The sequence below is a fragment of the Oryzias latipes genome, chromosome 2, assembly GCF_053564925.1.
Source record: "Oryzias latipes strain Hd-rR chromosome 2, Olatipes_Hd-rR_3.1".
NCBI lineage: Eukaryota > Metazoa > Chordata > Actinopteri > Beloniformes > Adrianichthyidae > Oryzias > Oryzias latipes.
In genome coordinates this window covers 7,741,511-7,760,072 of record NC_136238.1, presented here as the reverse complement: position 1 = coordinate 7,760,072, position 18,562 = coordinate 7,741,511, and the positions used below count along the sequence as shown (strand labels likewise).

Here is an 18,562-nt window from a genome sequence, read left to right as displayed (position 1 = left end):
TGATTGGCTAGAATTGTTAATCAAAACTTAATAGAAGTGTTTGACTTATCCAAATCACGGCAATGAAATCGCGTTTGTATGCTACCTCGGTAATGCCGGAACTGTTAGTACCGTATACGTCAGTACCAGTGGTGCTGTATGGGTAGGAACTGCCATTACTAAACAGGTCTGTACCAGTAGTATCATATATGTTGGAACCAGTAGTACCGTATACGTCTGAACTGGTAGTACTGTATATGTAGGAACTGGTAGTATCGTATGCTTCAGTATTTTGGTACCCATCTGTATCCTCTGCTAACTGTGCTCTCTGTGACAGCTGGAGAACAAGAGGGACGCTTTCTTCCCCCCGCTCCATCAGTTCTGCACAAACCCCTCCAACCCCGTCACTGTCATCAGAGGCCTTGCTGGAGCTCTCAAGCTGGGTAGAGGCTTTGTTTGATTTTGTCTTGCAGATGCTAGCAAAAATCCTTGTCTCAAGCTAATTTTGTAACCCATCCTGGGCAGATCTGGGTCTGTTTTCCACCAAGACATTGGTAGAGGCCAATCCGGAGCACCTGGTGGAGGTCTGGACTCAGCTATCACAGCCCGCCGACGAGAACTGGGACCCAACGGGCACGAAGAAAATGTGGCGCTGCGAGAGTGCCCGCTCCCACACCACCATCGCCAAATATGCTCAGTACCAGGCCACATCCTTTCAGGAGTCCCTGAGGGTGAGTCGGGGCTTCAGGCGTTCAGACAGCTTCAGCTCCAGAAGTCATGTTCACTGGTTATTGTGTTTGTAGGAGGAGAACGAGAAGAAAGCACTAAAGGAACCTTCAGACACCGAGCCAGCATCGGCGGAGAGGTACTTCAGAACTAATTCAGGTTTTTTTTTCTAGAATTATGATGGTAGAAGGGTCTAACAGAAGCCTTCTTTTGTCTTGAAGTGCTGCACGAAAAAGAAGAGGGCCCCTAAAATACATCAAGTTTGGCACCAACATTGATGTATCAGATGAACGGAAGTGAGTTTCTCACCAAAGCGAAGCTGATTTACCATCCTCGTTCAGACAGAGGAGTGACGATGTTCTCTCTGCCAGGTGGAAGCAGCAGCTGCAGGAGCTCAGTAAGCTGCCGGCCTTTGCTCGGGTCGTGTCCGCCGGGAACCTGCTCAGCCACGTGGGCCACACCATCCTGGGGATGAACACGGTCCAGCTCTACATGAAGGTTCCCGGCAGCAGGATCCCCGGCCACCAGGAGCACAACAACTTCTGTGCTGTCAACATCAACATCGGGCCCGGCGACTGCGAGTGGTTTGCGGTGCCGGAGCCGTACTGGGGAGTGATGAGCAACTTCTGCGAAAAGTAGGATAGTTGTGCGTTTGTTGTCGTCTACGGTCATCTTCCTCTGCGTCTTCATTGCCGTTTCTTTGTCCTCAACAGGAATAACATCAACTTCTTGATGGGTTCCTGGTGGCCCAACCTGGAAGACCTGTATGAAGCAGACGTGCCGGTTTACCGCTTCATCCAGCGACCCGGTGACTTGGTGTGGCTCAACACAGGCACCATCCACTGGGTGCAGGCCATCGGCTGGTGCAACAACATCGCTTGGAACGTCGGCCCTCTCATTGGTACGGCTTGGATTGTTGGTCGTCTTAAAAAAAAAGTTCTTCTTCATGATCTTCTACCTTGTTGCAGCCCACCAGTACAAGCTCGCAGTGGAGCGCTATGAGTGGAACAAACTCCAGAGCGTCAAGTCAATGGTTCCCATGGTGCACCTTTCCTGGAACATGGCCCGCAACATTAAAGTGTCTGACCATAAGCTGTTCGAGATGATCAAGTGAGTGACGGGGTGCGCAGGTCTCTGCTGAGGGTTGGAGCAGGCGCTGACTGAAGGTTTCTCTCCGGCAGGTACTGCTTGCTGCGGACCCTGAAACAGTGCCAGTGGGTGAAGGAGGCCTTGGCCACTGCCGGCAAGGAAACCGTCTTGAGGACGAGGACGAGGGACGAGCCGGCCCACTATTGCACCATCTGTGAGGTCAGTAGATAGATCTAGGAGCTTTCCATCAGTTCTTCTTCATGTTTTTCAGGAAGCAACCATAAAGTTGGTCATCCTACCACCTTTGATTTTAGTCAGAATCCAGATGAAATGATAGCAGTACCTGTAAAGCGTCTCCATGCTTCTCACCGGAGGTTTTGTTTTGGTTTTTGACTTCGTTTTCTGCAGGTGGAAGTCTTCAACCTGCTGTTTGTGCGCCGCGAGCTCCTGACCAAGAAGCCGTACGTGGTCCACTGCCAGGACTGCGCCAGGAAAGGAAGCGCCACGCTGGACGACTTCGTGGTGCTGGAGCAGTACAGGATGGAGGACCTCATGCAGGTCTACGACCAGTTCACATTAGTAAGTCCTCAGATCTGCCATGAAAGACCAAGCCGCTTTTCTCCCTACAGTCTGTGTTCTTGTAGCAGTTGACCGGTTCTGCACGACCCTGGTGTCCAGTGGAGAGCTTGGTAGCTCGGCAGCTACTGGGAGTCCAGATCCTGGGGCTGTACCATACTGCTTTGCGAAGGCGTGCGACTTCGTTTTGACAAATTGTGGCCACTGTGTCTCGTACTGAGGACTCTTAGTTTGGTCAGACGCCGTGTGTTTGTTCTTTATGTTTGGTTGTATTGGGTTGGAATGACCTCTAAGTATTACACTCCGTCAATCGCCTGTTTGTAGGCTAAAGGGGAAGTTGTGGTCTCATGCTAGGTTCACACGGACCCCGCTAAGATGCTTTCAAGCCAATGAAAAGTCAATGTAAACGCCCATATATGCGCTTTTGGGCTTTTTGCGTTCAAAACTTGCACTCGCAGTTTTTGGGCTCTACGTACAAAACAATTGAACGCGCGTTGCAAGTTAAACCAGGTTAAACTTTGACCAATCAGGGACTTGGATTTGGTAGTGATGTATGGGTGGCGTCCATTTTACTTTAAAAATGAATCATGAAAGAGAAATGAATAATTGCTGTTTGTGCCCGGCTGGAAGTCTGTGACACCAAGTCCGTCATGTATTGGGGTAGAGGTTAGAAAGAGAAAAGCGAGATTCACCTGATTTGTTCAGCTTTGACACACTAAATATGTACATGCGCTAATATCGGGTAGCGACAGTATGCAGACCGTATGCTAAAAGTGCGTTAAACAGGGTTTGTATTGTCGGGAAAAGTCATTGAAATTTTTTTTATATAATATTTTGGATGCGAAAAACATGAAAAAGTATACGAGTCTATCGTGACATTGAAATTTAAATTGTGGCAGAATTGCAACGTCACGCTATTGGTGATGGGGAGCAGTCGTTGCTGAGTTTTCATCGGTTCTGTGTTTGGCCCTCTAACACGGCCCATGAAAATACAACCAAATGTGGGGAAAATATAGCTGTAACGACGAGTGGCTTTTCCAGAAGCATCAGCCACGGCTGCTGAAAGACCCTGACCAGAAGCGAAACAAATTCAGAATTTGTCCTAAGCAGCAGTTTTTCTGAAAAACAGGCACAAACAGACATTGATAGGACAGCTGCAGTTTCAACGGCAAGGCAGGCTAACTTGGATGCATCTACAACAATGGAAGCTGAGGTATTGTGGACATTAAAAGTACAAATCGTCAGAAGACGTGGCTCGCCTTGTTCAGTTTCCCGACATTCAGATTGCTAGATTTCCATGTGGTGAGAAAAAATGTCGTTATGCGCGCACATCCAGACCAGCCCCCATTTTTCAGCCATTTTAACGGCTTGTTTCACCTGACAAACGTCTTAAACGTTTGCAGTTTTCTGTCTGAGATGAAGCAGTGAGGACGGTTACGGTGTGACATCATACCAGGAGAGGACAGAGATTTGTTCCAGACTGATTCTTGTTCAAGGGTCAACATTTCATTTTGTGAAGCCAAATTTGACTCGATTCAAAGATTCTCATTCTACAATCAGTCTGCGATTTTTCCTATTTACAGTGTATTTTGGAAGAACTTTCTATATATATATGTTTGAATGAGAATACAGGTGCGGGGAATTATTCTTACTCTTTGATGTTCATACGACAGATATACTTTAATTTGTGCAACGGTGTTCCTTTCTCTTTGATGTTCTCATTTTCTCTTATTGTAACAATAACCGTGTTAGTAGCTGCGTTTCCATCACACGGATACGGAAAACGTCATCAAAATTCCAGAAATGTTGAATAAACAATAATATTGCGAATAAACACAAACCAACTTGCGCAAAAACACGGATGTGAACAACACTTTGATTGACAGCAGATACATTTACATTTCTGCGCTCATCACCGTCGGCGTCTTCTTCAGGCCGTGGAGCGGCGAGCTCCTCACAGGTGGGAGGGGCTACGGATGAAGGCATTTTGGGAAATGCTGGTTGGTGATTTCACAGAGGAGCTGTAGATCCAACCATTTTTGATGATCTGTGTGACGCTGTGGGACCTCTGGTGGCGCACGCTGTGCGGCAACCTAGGCCGCCAGTTCCTAATAAAAAGTGCATCGCCATCCGGTTGCTGTGGTGCAGCGTCAAACCTTTCCTTTAGTAAAAATGCTGTCACGGGTAGAACGCTGTAGACGTCTTTTGGGTTTTTTTATGCATCAGCGAGGCGGTTCTCTGTTTGGTCACCTCGCGGTTGGATCCTCTGTAAGTCCTGACTGACGCCTGCCTGTCATCTTCTCTCCCCCAGGCTCCTCCTCTTCACTCGGCGTCGTCTTGACATTAGGCGGCTCTTCCATCGCCTTCTGCTCTGGAGCCATGACGCCCATCCACCCACATGAACTTGTACTAAGATTTTACCTGAACATCCCCCACGAACGGACCATTTCTGATATTCAGGAAAGCCGCCGCCGTCTCCCCTGCCCGCCCGCCCGCCCCCCTCGCTGCCACCCCTCGTCCCTTATGGCTGGTCTCCATAGCGACGGCTGGAGGCCGAGGCGGCCGAGCGCGTCTGTCTATGCAACCTGTTTGAAGCGCCGTGGCCGTCCAGAAGGAGGTGCCACCCGGCCCGATAACAGAACTCCCCCCCCCTCCTCTCCTGCCGCCCCCCCCCCATAGACAATGGTTCGGCCCCGTTTTCACGGAGGACTTAATCAAATGTGTTTGGGACAGGGGGGGATCGGGGAGATGGGTTCTTTAAAGTGTGATGAAAATGTTTTGTAGATAATTGTTAACTGTCACAACTGGCAACAGCACCCCCGAACAGACTACTGACTTGACGCCCCCCCCCTCCCCGTTTGTCCTTTTCTATTCTGGTAACAGGACTTTTATTTCTTCGCCTCCCCAGAAATCTTCTATTTTTCCCTACAGAGCACTAGCCTGCTTTGGTTTTCACTATAATAGATGGTAATCTTAGGAGCTAAACCTCCCCCAAAAAGTGTAATGTGAAGATTTTGTGTGATTTTTTTTTTCTTCCCTCTTTTGTTCCTTTTTAATAGCTTTTTTTTTGTTTTTTTCAAAGCTATGGTGTTTTTGTTAGAATAAATAAAAACTTAAAAAAAAATATTACTAGCCAAGTCACAAAGAAAATGGGTTGCACATAGACTTATGGAATTAAGTTTGTGATTTTTTGTTTTGTTTCGTTGTTTCTAATCTTGATGTAAATTTACACTATTTATAAAACGCATATTTATTGCTTGAAAATATTTGTCGATGGAATGCTGTTATTTTTTTCCAGAGTACCTGCCATTAAATTTGAAGGAGTTCTGTCATTTTAAAACGACTCCTCTTACATTTTCTATATATAAATAAAATTGCTTAGCAAGCATTGTACAGAAACGAACATTTAAAATCGTTTTATTGTTTGAAGAATGTTTTATGAGTCAATAAACACAAAGTTGTCAAACGATTCCAGACGTTTTTCCTTTTCCGGTAACGCGGCCGAGACTTGAGTGGAGGCCTGAAACCCAGCAGACAATGTAGCTGTAGACGGACGCACACAGAATACTACACTGTATGCCAGGTCCAGAACTCCTCATGGACGGAGGAACGCCACCTGCCGGGCCGTGGAGCGGTGGAGCGGACTCGTGCGGGCCGTCGGCGGAGACCCAGTAGCCAGATGTAGCTGCTGTCAGCCCCACAGGATCTACACTGACTACTGAGCAAGCGCCGGGCGCCCAGGGGCCCCGCCTGAAGCATCATCAATCTGACACACCAAACAGAAAAGAAATCAAGTTTCCTGACAATCAAACCACCGTTCGGTCCGGAAGCACTAAAGAGGAAAACAAGCTGCCAATTTCCTTTGTGGCGGCGAGTGTGAAGAAGTTCTCTGCAGGGTTCATGGAGCCACTTTCACACTCATCCCGGGTGAGGATGTAGACGCTCGGTGGAAGCAGAGGGACACAGCCGCCCCCCACACCCCCCGCATGGATCACTGTGCGACGCCCTCCCCTTTGGAAAAACTTTGCAAAGAAAAATCCCAAAACTGGACGATGAAACTGTCGAATCCCCAAAGTTTAAGACTGTCCAAATAAAAAACTGTTTATCAAAGCGTCTTTTTAAAGGTGAAGCTTTTCAAATTGTGGGGGTCACATGAAAACACCGTTTCAGATCACGTACTAATTTCAGAGGGGTTACCAAGGTGACATCGTGTTAAGACGGGAAATCGATTCATCAAACAGGAAATTTCGCAGTTTAGGCCGATTTGAGGGGCATTTTCCCCCATAATGCACTGCTTCTAAAACTTGTTTAGATTCAAATATCAGAGGAATTTTGTTTTAAATTAACAAAATGGTAGACCATGCAAATGTAATCGCACAATTTTAATTCAATTAGCTAACAGGTGGGGGTCAACAATTTGGAATCATTTATATCTGGATTTATGAAAATGAATCAGAATTAAACCAATGATTATCTTTTAGCAAGACTTTTTTTTTTGCTGAACCTTTTTGAAATCAGTTTAAAAACGGAGGCTTTTGTTTGAACTGGTTCAGACCAGCTGAAGTCCGGCAGCCCCCCGAACACGTCATGTGTGGGGCCTCATGAGCAGAGCTGCAGAAGGATTTTCCCCTGAACAGCAGAAAGGATGGGAATTTGGGGCAACAACGCCCTCAAGTGGGCAGCTGAGACACTGCATATGAGTTTTGCAGAGTTTGATTTAATATAGTTTATGTGTGAAAGCGAAATAATTGGTAAATTTTATAGGCTTGGGGACGCAGGTTTTTTTTCTAGTTGTAAAACTTTTCATAATGGAGCTCGGTGGCAGAAGTATCATGGTATGGAAATATTTGCCTATAGGATCGGTTAGCTGCTTTTTCCGTGGGGTTTCTGAAGGGCTGCGTCACAGAAATTGTTATTTTTCAGACATTTTCAGCTTTGATCAAAGGAAAAAAAAAAAACATTTCTGCTACAAATCGACCAAAACAGGTGACACATTTGCTAAATCTCCGTTTCTTTCTGTCGTGCCGCCTTCCTGTTGGTTTTATTTGTTGGGAAACACATTATCCAGACGTTACGTGGAGCTTTGGAGCTGGAGGACACAGTGGCGCAGATAAAGGTGTCTTGTTGGGGTTTATGCTTTAGAGCTGTTTAGATTCCTGACCTGACAAAAACCAAGTTACATGCTGCTGCAAAAACAAGATGAATTCCTCCTCTGGAGCCTTTCGCCGTCTCTTCAGCGCTGTGCTGCAGACAAAGGCGTCCAGCCGAGGCCGGCGTCCGATTCTGCCGGCGCTCGAGGACTTTTCCATGGCTGCCTCTCAACAGGTCGACCTGAAAGCACAGACAGAGGAACGTAAACGCTTAGAGCTGGGAGCTTCTGAACGTTTCAAAGCAGCTCAAGTCTTTGGGTGGATCGGATCCGAACCAACACTTTCACTCCAAACTCCAGGAAACCGGCAGGTCGTTTTAGCGCCTGCGCCAATTAAAAAGACGAGAGCTTCCTGCTCTGACAACAAAGGCAGGAAGCCGAAGTCGCAGCGCGGCGGCGTGCTACTTCTGAGAGGAAGACGGGAACGAATGGCAGAATGGATGTGCAATTGTTCTGCTTTCATTCATCATTTCCTCCTCCTCCCCCCCTCCCTCTGCATTGCTACTTAACCACACACGCAGTGTGTTTAATGGGGCTCAAACGCTGGAGCGGCCGACCGTCTGCAGTTCCACCTCTGGGAAGTCTGGCAGCGCTCCAACAGTGGTATGTGACCTCCGCCTGGATCGGACCAACCAACCCCCCCAACTGCCATCCTCAAGGCTGTGCCACCTAACAATATCTCCCTGTGTCCCAGTCCGGGGGGTGGGGGTGGGGGGCTAAAGCGGCAGAGTGATCAATGCCCCCCGTCCCAACCCCCTTTTCCCTCCGCCGCTCCTCTGATGTTTCCGTCTTTGTGAGAAGCAGACAGGTGGCCCTGACTGCTAATTTTAACCGGGCTGATTGTCTGCATGCGTTTCCCACAGCTATGTATAGACCGGCGACCAAGTGGGTCAGCGGCTCGCACACACACCTCCAACCCAGGCCTGACCTCGGCTCGTCTCATTTGTCCATTCGTCCCGTCCCACCTCTGCTGCTCCCGGATAGGCTGCCTGTCTCGGCCAATTGCAGATCTCCATTTTGCCCATTCATAAAACCCCAGGTCGCTGAAGAGTAGAATATAGGGGGGGGGTCAAAGGGGGGGTGAACGGGTCGTTCTTACGTCTTAATGGATCCGGGCGGAACTCTGCTTCCCGGCATTCCTGTCGGTTTAATGAGTAATGAATCGCACATCCGTCTCTTTGATTTTACCTATTTACAACTAATATCTACAATCAATGCGTAAAAAGACGTTTAAATCGGTTAATTCTGTGCAACAAAGACTAAAAAACAGAAATGTTTTTCACAAAGGTTCATCAAAACCCGGTAAGTAATTATTTAAAGTCCGACTCCGATCAACTTTTGATCTATTTTCAGCCAGCGCCGCCCCCCCTCCCGCAGTTTTAGACAAAATCCAAAAATCTGTCCTTTACTAGGACATAGTTTCTGCAGAGCAGCAGGAGTTCATTAGAAATTCCCCTCTGAGTTGGTGTGGAGTAACCCCGCCCCCCTTTCCTACTTCTTTAAACGTGGGAAGTAACGATTTAAGAGTCTAAAATAGGAGTGAGACCTCTTCAAAACACTCGTTTATTAGACGCTACAGCGGAGTCGTGCCTAAATTGGCTCCGATTGACGTCCTGAATTCGCTTTTTAATCGCAGAACAAACTCTGATCTTGGTAACCGGAGAAAGACGAAGCATTTTCCAAATCCTTGTGTACTTGAAGAGTCCAGGAATCAAACAAAAACTTTCTGAAGAGGCCAACAAAAGTTGGACCGCCCCTTTAATAAAGAAATGTCCCCGTCCGTCAAGGCTGCACAAGATTTCGTTAAAGCTCCCAAAAAACAAAAAAAAGAATTGAGAGGTGCTACCCGTTACCATGGTAACAGCGAGAAATTAGCACAAGGGAAGTGGGAGCGGAGTGGTTTTTTTTTTTTTTTTTCACGCGAGTGGGATGCTGGCCCGCTTTCAGAGGATGAGCGGCGGCGGACGCATTAACAGCACAGGTCTGAGGTGTCGCTGCACGCCGCCGCAGCGCCCCATCTTTCATGTTTGATGAAGAAACTGGCACCTCTTCCTGCAGGAGAGAGAGGAGGGGGGGTTGACAGATTTCCTCGCTGCTTGCTCTGCTCAGCCAGCGCCGCCCCCCCTCCCTTCTTCCTCACTGCATGTTTACAGAGTCTGCGAGGGGAGAGCTGGGTTCAGCTGTTGATCTGGATCAGAACGCTCCAGTCCCCCACGTCGGGCGGATGTGAGCGTCCATCTGTCGGTCATGTGACGTCTCCGCGGTCCAAACTCTGACTACTATTGAAAATAGAAAACGTTTTGGCTTCATGAGGCTTTTAATTTGACAGGTCTCTGCCCCCCCCCCCCCCCCCCCCCTCCAAATTCAAGCTGCTCCGTCACTCAAATCCAGTCCAAATTTTAGAAGACAATGGCTTTTCCACCCACTCTCCCTCTCAACGCCCCCATATTAAAGCATAATTTGCCCCCCCCCCTTTCTTGAGGAGTCAGCTGTCTCCTCAATCACTTTTTTTTTCCTGCGACGGCAGCCGGGAGCCCACGAGCGCTTCGACGCAAAAGAACAATTATGCAGATGTGCGCTAAAACCACTTTGCCGCTATAATCCAACAATCAGTCCATTATAGTAATTGTCGTTAGCGAGTGGGCGATTATGAGGGGGGGGGGGGGGGGGACGACGGGCGGAGCGGGTTTATGTAAGCGCTGCTGAACATCCTATGTGGTGTTTGAGGGTCAGGGAGTGTGTGAGGCCACCAGAGGGGTCTGCAGCGGGAATCGATTGTCAATCTGCAGCAGCAGACGCTTCACCACTCTTTTTAGGATAATTGTCAGAATTCTGCAGCATAAAGGGCGGGGGGGCACCGTGCTATCTGTGCATCATCATCATCAGAGGCGAGGTCATCTGACCGCCGCCGTCGCTCTCAGACGCGCGGAAAAGCAGCATTTCGGGGGGGGGGGGTCATGTGAGGAGGCGGAACATTAGCGGTTCCGAAAAATGTGGTCACCTCAAAGAGAAGGGCAACTCTGGAGGCTAAGCTCAACTCCTCCTCCTCCTCCTCCTCCTCCTCCTCTTCTTCAGTCATGGGTTCTCCGCTGGGGAATCGCATACCAAAAACACAAGAATTTCCCCCCCCTCTCCTCTCCGGGCAGCCCCCTCCTCCTCTTCCCCGACGCACAGTAAAGCCAGCCGTTTACAGAGACGACAAGGAACCAGAATAAAGGCATCCCACAATCCACTGCTGTTCAAAAACTGTCAAACAATACAAATACAGAAGAGTTTATGGAGTTAAAATGTGTGGACATCACGTGATAATCTGTAATATATATATATATTTATATACATATATATATATATATATATACATACATATATATATATATATATATATATATATATATATATATATATATATATATATATATATATATATATATATATATATATATATATATATATATATATATATATACATATATATATATATATATATATACATGGATTTACTGCTAATTTTAGGGAAAATTTGACGACGCAGCAGCAATAACATGTCTATTTATTTTAAGAATTAAATCATTTGTGTTTATCCTCTTGACATACATTTCAAACCATTATTAAAGACTTTAACCCAGCAGCGACAAAAACCTCCAAACTAGAGGGTTGCTGGTTCAAGTCCAGCACTGGTTAATTTTAGGGTAATGGGGAATAGCAGGATTATCCAAAAACTACCTGATGTGTCAATCAGCGTTCAGGGGGTAGATTGGGGGGTTTAAACCACCAAAAGGTTCCTGAGTGCGGCTAACCGCTCCCCCCATAGGGCGGGTCAAATGTAAAGAGCTAAATTCCCACGCGTAAATGGGCTTTGACACCCAAGAAATTCATTCACAAAACTTTTTTTCCCCCCAGAATTGAGTGGATTTGGCTTTAACTTTGAAAACCCCCAACCGGATGTTACCGTCGTTACCTCAACGAGCTTGGCGCGCGGCGGCTCTTCTAAGAGGCTTTTCAGAGAGCGATTCCCAAACTGCTCCCGATGAGGCAAATGCGCTGAAAAACGCCGGACGCATTCCTGAGAAACCCGTGCCCGACCGAGGAAGGCTGGAGTTGTGTGCGCGCGCGCACAGAGCTCGCGTCTCTGCGGGGGTGGAGAGCTCACAGACCACACACTTTGCTCACCCCCCCCCCCCCCCCCCCTCCAAACACACAGTTAAAGTAGAGAAAAGTCAAGTTTGTGTAAAAACAGAAAAACATTCGGACGCACTAAAGCGCGGAAAGCCCTCGTGCGCCAAGGAGCAGCGCCGCGTGGCCAAAGACCGTCCGAGGTGATATGGGGGGGGGGGGGGGGGGGGTCTTTCGCGTCCGTTTACAAGCAACAACAAAAAATCCCCAAACTTTCTCACGCTTTTCGGTGAAATCACGCGCCGCGTTGCGCAATCCGCGCGTGGACTTGGAGCGGACAAAATAAAACTTCCTGTTTTCTTTTTCTATCCAAAACGACCAGAGCGGATTTTCTGCGGGACAGCTGTCTCAGCCTCCCCCGGAGGAAAACATAAAAAAAAATAAAAAGCTCCGCGTGAAAGCGGCTCCACTTACCGTGTCTGCGTCCGCTGGCCGCATGTCCCCAGAGCGCCGCGCGCGCGCGTGCGTAAACGCGATCGGAAGCGCTGCGCGCGACACGTCAACGCGTGTTGCCTCTAGATCGGGGGGGGGGGGGGTCTAAAACTGTGGGACCACCGGGAGAGCGCCCCCCCCCCCCCAAAATAAAAGGGCAGAAAAAAAGTATTTTCTTTGTTTAAATCTGCGGCTCAGATTCATCCAAACGAAAGAGGAGGTGATTGGAAAAAGAATTGCCCCCTAATAAATAAATGCCCCTGAAATAAAACTAAAAGCCCTGAGACTCAATAAACTACAATCTGTGTTTTTAAACGCCTCATCAAGTTCCTCCTCGCTGCTCCCGCTCAACCAATCAGAGAGAAGCAGCGGGGAACCGATTAACAGAAAAGGGTTCAACACCTCAGTCTGTCCGGACAGGAACACCACAGACCCCCCCCCTCCTTGTGTCACCTGCATCCCAGTGAGATCTGTGGAATTGTACCCCCCCACCCCCCACAGCCGTTTTCTGGTGAATGATTCTGCAGCAGTCCGCTCCCTCCCGGTCTTTAATTGAGCGGCGGCGCCGGATGGATTTGCCTGCAGTGGAAGGAGAGGCTGGATGGATGCGGCGCTCGCACCAACGCCTGGCATCCCCTGTTCCTCTGCAGTGGCTGCCCGCTGAAGCATGTGAACGCGCTTCCAGGCTGAACACGTGTGAAAACATACACACACATAAAACCCCAACAAGAGCTCACCTTCCAGCCGCCGCCGCTTTGACCGTGTCCTCACTCTGAGAGCATCTTCACATCCTCCCCCCCGGTGCTTCCCCCTCCGTCCCCGCTCTGCTCGCCGGCGTTTTCCACACTGATCTTTTAAGTCTACCAACCTCTCCGCTGATCAATGGACAGCCGGCGCGGCGAGCTCCGCTGCCTCCACCTCCCCCAGCGCCGCGTGTGTGTGTGAGTGTGTGTGTGCGCTCCACGGCGAGGAGAGGAGGCTTCCAGCCCACACAGCACTCTCCAGAGCTCTCAGCCTCCACACTGCCTCATCAGTTGACCACTCCACACACCCCCACGCACCAATTGTGTGCACGCACACACACGAGCACCATTTGAAACAAAGTGAACATTTCTGTGTCACCTGAAATTGATTTTTCCGCTGGAAGGGTGGTCGTGGTGGTCTTAGGAACATCCAAACACCCCCCCAACAAGAACACCTGTGACTCACCACCTGTCCAACATGGAACCCAGGGGCCAAAAAAATAAAGTTTCCAGAGGTCCAAAACCCTGCCAGCATGTGCCAGCGGCTCCGAGGCGGAGGAAGCGTCAAATGACAAAAAATGTCAGGCATTCAGCGGCGGCATCACGCGCGCTTTAATCTAATAACGGCGACGAAATGACTGTCTGGAGGCTCAAGAGGAAGTTAACAATAAAAACCAAAAACAGTTATTTCCCAATTCTCAATACACTAAAAAAAGAAAGACAGTTTGGTTTTTATTTTGCCAAATAAGCATCAGGGCTTTCAGACAACGGTCCCTAAACGTAGCGTGTTTGGCTGGAATTCTATTTGTATGTGTTTGCTTTGACAGATCCAGTATTTTCCCTGGAATCGAGCGTCATCAGAGGGGATGCTGGGCCGTCACAGAGAACCCAGAAGTCTGACCCCCACCCATCAGATCAGGTTCTAAACGGCCCAAAACCAGTCCTGAACCGTTTTAGAGGGAGGTTTCTAGAAGAGATCACACCAACCATACACCATAAAACCATATGAGAACTGGACAGTGACCCCGCCCTGCTGGCGTTCCAAACAGGAAGTAAACAAAAAAAAAAAGACTTCTATAGAGACTCAGTCATACTATTGGTCAGAATAGCCTTTGATGTTTTTGATCATCCTCATCACCCGAGCATCCCGCCTTAACGCTCAGAGAAAACAGAGAAGCCCATGTGGAATAAACCTCAAACCATCTTCATCATCTGATCAAAAAGCTACCGCCAGTTAACCCTTGTGCTATCTTAGATGACCCCACCCTTCCATTGACGTGTTCTCCCTACCATGATAAAGGTGGATAAAGGCGGAAAGATTTCATGTAATCCATGGACACCAGTGAAGATCACAAATCATTGAAGAAAAAAGGTTCAGAGCACTGTCTAGTGGGTCTAGATGACCCTAGGATAGCACAAGGGTGAGGATGTTTATAACAGGAAGACCATTAGATTTGGTGGAAAACCTTTGATAAAATGAAGAAAAACTGAGGTTACGTTCTTAATTGCTTTAAATGCAAAAGAATGACACAGCAAAAACCTGCGACACACTTTTCCCCCCGTTAAGAATGTCTGATCTAAACTAAATCAGGAAACACAGTGGTGAGGTTCCTCATCACAGTCGGAGAACGTTTTTACACCAAAGCAGACGCAAATGCAAAGGTACGGTGGCCCTGAAGGGCAAAAACATTTTAAAAATCACAAGGACAATTTAAAAAGCAAAACAAATATGAAAAAAAAACAGCGTTACATTTTAGAAAATATTTCAGGAACCAAATAAAAAAAAAAAACGTTTCAGAAAACAAAATGAAAATGTTGAAAACAAAAATAAATTGGAAAACAAAATAAAGTTCCAGAATAAAATAGAAATGTTTAAAAATGAAACCGAACAAGAAAGCTTCTGAATGTGTTTTGTTTCTTCAAACATTTCATTTTGTTTTTCTGGAAATGTATTTTGTTTCTAAAATGTAATGCTGATTTTTCTCATCCTTGTTTTCTTTTTTTAATTGTTGTCGTGATCTTATAATGTTTCCCGTGTCTTATAATGGTTTTGTGTCAAGTGATTTGGCACTTCGGGGCCACCGTACAAATGGACCAAAGTTTATTTCCGAGTCATTTGAACAGAACTCACTGGATTTACTCACAGCAGAAGTGAGTTTAACGCATTTCCTGAAGATCCTCTGAGGTCTGAGAAAACCACGAAAGAGCAACAATTTCAAACAATCAGATTTTCAAGGAAAGTAAAAAAGGCGTAAAGCAAAACGCTAAGCTGAACAAGAAGCTCCTGATGGTTCATGATCTTCTTTTGAGGTGAGTTTTAGAAAAAGTGATAAAATGAGCCTCTGATTTCTCTAAGTAGACAGAGATTGCACAATTGTCTGAATTCCAATTTGAGCCACGTTTCCAGAGGGATGCTGGGAGATCGTCTACACTTGGGGATGATCTGACCGTCACACAGAGCCACTTCATCGGTAAATCTCACATTAAAATAAAGCCTCCACTATCTGGTTTTCACTGAGCCTGTGAGAAGAAATGCTCGATCCACACAGCCAAAGTAGATGTTTTCTGTAGGAGAAGAAACTTTAAGGGGTTGATGAGACTTAAGGTCCTAAGATTCAGGACTGTCAGGTCAAACTGTGTTTAACAGATCAAAGAAAATGTAAAAGCAAGTTGTCCAAGAGCTGCGAGAGCACCCCTACTGGAGAACCACTTTATTGCACTCTCAGGACGATCCTCTGTTTCAGTCTAGACTGCCCAAAAGTCAGATCACGCATTTTTGGAACGGAGCCGGTTTAACTTTTCTTTGGCTTGTTTTTTTCTTGATCAGAAAACATGGAGATCATGTTTTTTTACTGAAGCCGCTCCAAACAAAGCCCATCTCCAAATGGAAAAAATGTAAGTAAACATATTTATTAACTATCTTGGTTTCTTAAACTGGATTTAAAAAATGCATATTTGTACAAATCAATGGTCGTTCGATAGATTCCTTCAATGTATTTCTTGTACTTTTGAGTCAGAAATGTCCTTTTCTGTTCATTCTTTATTGAATCGTCAACTATTTCAATGCAAACTGCACCTTTATCAAATTGAAATCTCTAGTTATGCTTAAACGGCATCTTAAAGGGAGCACAGGTATGTCTTTCAACTCTCTTGAGTCTCAAGGAACGTCATGAAAATGGATCATTGTTGTATGTGCGGTAAGCTTATTGTGAAGTATTTGTCTAATGGAAGATGCACACACTGATGGTGTACAGGTGTCGTGTGGTGCCCTTATGCCCCACTCTAGTCGTTAGTAAAGTGTGAGTACTGGCTCCTTACTGACCCGGGCAAGGGGTGTGCACGTGATGCGTAAGGGCTCACAGGATTCCCGTAGGATGTCCTCACAAACTACTCTCTGATTGTCTAATTTCCTCATTTGTAACGTCCAGGCAGCATGCAGGGAGCGCGCCCCTTATCTCTTAAACAGCAGTAAGGGGCTCCTTGTGTGGTGAGTAGAGTTTGTGCGGGTTGAAAAATTCATAGGATACAGCTGTGTGTCACCTACTTCACCCATACTAATACATACAGTAAGTGTTCGCTGTCGCCTGCAGCATGCTGGTATAAAACAACATTTTCCCTTAAAGGGTTCACCGAGCGATCTATGACTTTGATATTTAGCGTGGTCCACCTGTGTCGCCCGTACAGGTTTGACCATTTTTCAACTACAGAAATGGTTTATTAATTAAAATATGACTCAAGATTTAAAGTCTAAATTATTAGGAATGCACATTTATTTTCAAAACGTTTAAGGGTCTGCAGACTAATTTAAATAACCGTTGTTGCGCTTCGTTTAATATCGATGTCTGTTAACTGTCCAGTCTTAAACTATATTTACGCTGCTGAGGAAAAGTCTGCATTTAAACTGTAGCTTTTAATATACTACAAAGTTTATACATTGAAACAACAACATAATGCCAATTCTATGAAGCTTAAATAAAGAGGATAAACATGTCAACTTCCCTTTTGCTTTTATTCTTTCTTTTATTGATTATTTTTACTTCTTTAGAACAGTTTCTACCCGTTTGTGCTTTTTTTGTGTACATCTTGTTGGTAAAATGTCTGTCTTGCCTGTTTTGTACACCTTTAGATCAACACTGACCTGCAAACTTTTTCCCGCTCGATTGATCGGAACCGTCCAGAAACACTGCAACACACTTCTCCTGTCTGTGCGTTCACACCAATATTCAGACGTATAGCTGCATAAGCTGACTTTCTTCTATGATCTGGTGTCGCACGCCGTGTAAATGTGCTCATTTAGTCACAGTGTTGGGGAGTTGGTTGTGCGAGCTGCCTTGTCTGAGCTGCCAGTCATTTACATAGGTAATGGTAGGGGAAGTGCTCAAAAATGTGCGGGGGTGGAAAAAAAATGTACAATCCTTCACCACCATACAAAACCAGCCAAGAGGAGAGAGACAGATACAAAAAAAAATCTGGGTGTCAGGCTCCCGACACGCTCTGAAATGATGGGTAATTACATTTCAAATTACCAAAGGGAACAAGAACGAACTCTACGGCTTCAGGAAGCTCAGAGAAATGCGTTAAAAGAGCTAAAATCAGTGAGTAATAGGTCACTTCTAGAGGATTCTGAAGTTTAGACATTTGCATAAACGACAACAGTGTAAAGAGCTACTTCAACGCATGTTTGCAACTTATTCTTTATTACACATAGTTGTTCTTCATGGGTTGACTTACAGATAACATTACATTTTGAGGTCCTCTAGAAGGAAGCGGGACAACAACAACTTCAAGAAGGAGCTATTGCCAAATAAGAAATGGAAAAAATACTAAAATTCTACATTAAAATACATAAAGCTCTTGTATGTGATTACAGTTTCAATGCATCTGAACACATCAGGTCAAAGAGTTCTTGTCCAAGGCTGCAGCAAACTCACCGTCAACCATCCTTCTCTGTTCTTAACCGTGGATTTCTCAGACATTTCCCGTTTGAAAAACATCAATAATGAAGCCATAGAAATCTTCAAGGAGCCGGTTTGTTTATTATAACTAAAGACCCTGGTGATGCAAGCGCATCACAAAGGGATTCCAACAATAATCATGCCACAAAATCACAACACTACTAATCACACACTTCTTCTCAATGCCTTCGTTTCTGAAGAGCCTTTTTAATCCTTAACTCGGTTGTTTGGGCGTCAATTTCCACATTTCTTTAAAACCAGACATTTTTGCAACTTTTGGGGAAGAATTTGCGTTTCATCAACCAATCTACAACTTAGCTTTGGCGTGCGACGTGTTGATGATGATTATGATATTTTCCTTATTTGTATGGAGACAATTGGTCCTCTCAATGGACCACATTAAGGAATTGCTTACTTTACTTTTTAGAACGTATTTATTCGCATTTACTTTTTTGTGTGCAAAGTCCAAGTCCAGTCCAGATTTACAGACAATCATCTTCATCCACACTGAGGGTCTCAGCTATTTGGGAGGAAGTGCTGCCAAGTGTCCATCAGTAAGAAGAAGACAAGAGAAGCCGTGTTCAGAAGAACCATTGATGGAGGTTACAGAACTGTAGAATAGTGTGTTTAATAGTTATAATTCAACAGTGTTAACTGAACTGTGTTAATAAGGATGTTTAAATTAGAAAACAGTGGATAGAAGACTGAATAAACAGAAATGTATTCCTGATTTATTTACT

At 46.0% G+C, this 18,562-nt stretch overlaps 2 protein-coding genes and 2 non-coding genes across 9 annotated transcripts in view; 1 reads left to right on the top strand and 3 right to left on the bottom strand.

The window, feature by feature from the left end:
• The window catches only part of LOC101161131 (lysine-specific demethylase 6A), a 35,668-nt gene extending 29,829 nt beyond the window's left edge, over positions 1-5,839 (top strand). For both annotated transcript variants that reach the window (XM_023965775.2, XM_023965773.2), the window contains 10 exons: positions 317-422; positions 505-710; positions 783-844; positions 927-1,001; positions 1,077-1,340; positions 1,419-1,606; positions 1,674-1,815; positions 1,887-2,013; positions 2,203-2,373; positions 4,682-5,839. In XM_023965775.2, coding sequence (XP_023821543.1) covers positions 317-422; positions 505-710; positions 783-844; positions 927-1,001; positions 1,077-1,340; positions 1,419-1,606; positions 1,674-1,815; positions 1,887-2,013; positions 2,203-2,373; positions 4,682-4,711 — 1,371 coding nt within the window. In that variant the 3' untranslated portion in view covers positions 4,712-5,839. The remainder of the gene's footprint in view (positions 1-316; positions 423-504; positions 711-782; positions 845-926; positions 1,002-1,076; positions 1,341-1,418; positions 1,607-1,673; positions 1,816-1,886; positions 2,014-2,202; positions 2,374-4,681) is intronic.
• The window catches only part of LOC101173532 (FUN14 domain-containing protein 1), a 78,727-nt gene that overhangs the window by 35,214 nt on the left and 24,951 nt on the right, over positions 1-18,562 (bottom strand). For 2 of the 5 annotated variants that reach the window (XM_020708964.3, XM_078931950.1), the window contains exon 2: positions 7,532-7,701. Coding sequence is in view for 1 of the 5 variants with exons in the window: in XM_078931968.1 (XP_078788094.1) it covers positions 7,532-7,701; positions 10,521-10,622 (272 nt within the window). In the remaining 4 variants the exon portion in view is untranslated. Of the gene's footprint in view, positions 1-7,531; positions 7,702-10,520; positions 10,744-12,106; positions 12,235-12,861; positions 13,014-18,562 lie in introns of those variants that run through there. The other 3 variants (XM_078931928.1, XM_023965817.2, XM_078931968.1) reach the window with 3 other exon arrangements.
• mir221 (microRNA mir-221) lies at positions 5,873-5,975 on the bottom strand. Its single transcript, NR_107079.1, has one exon. It is a non-coding gene; the product is annotated as a microRNA mir-221 (primary transcript).
• mir222 (microRNA mir-222) lies at positions 6,012-6,117 on the bottom strand. The gene has a single exon (NR_107080.1). It is a non-coding gene; the product is annotated as a microRNA mir-222 (primary transcript).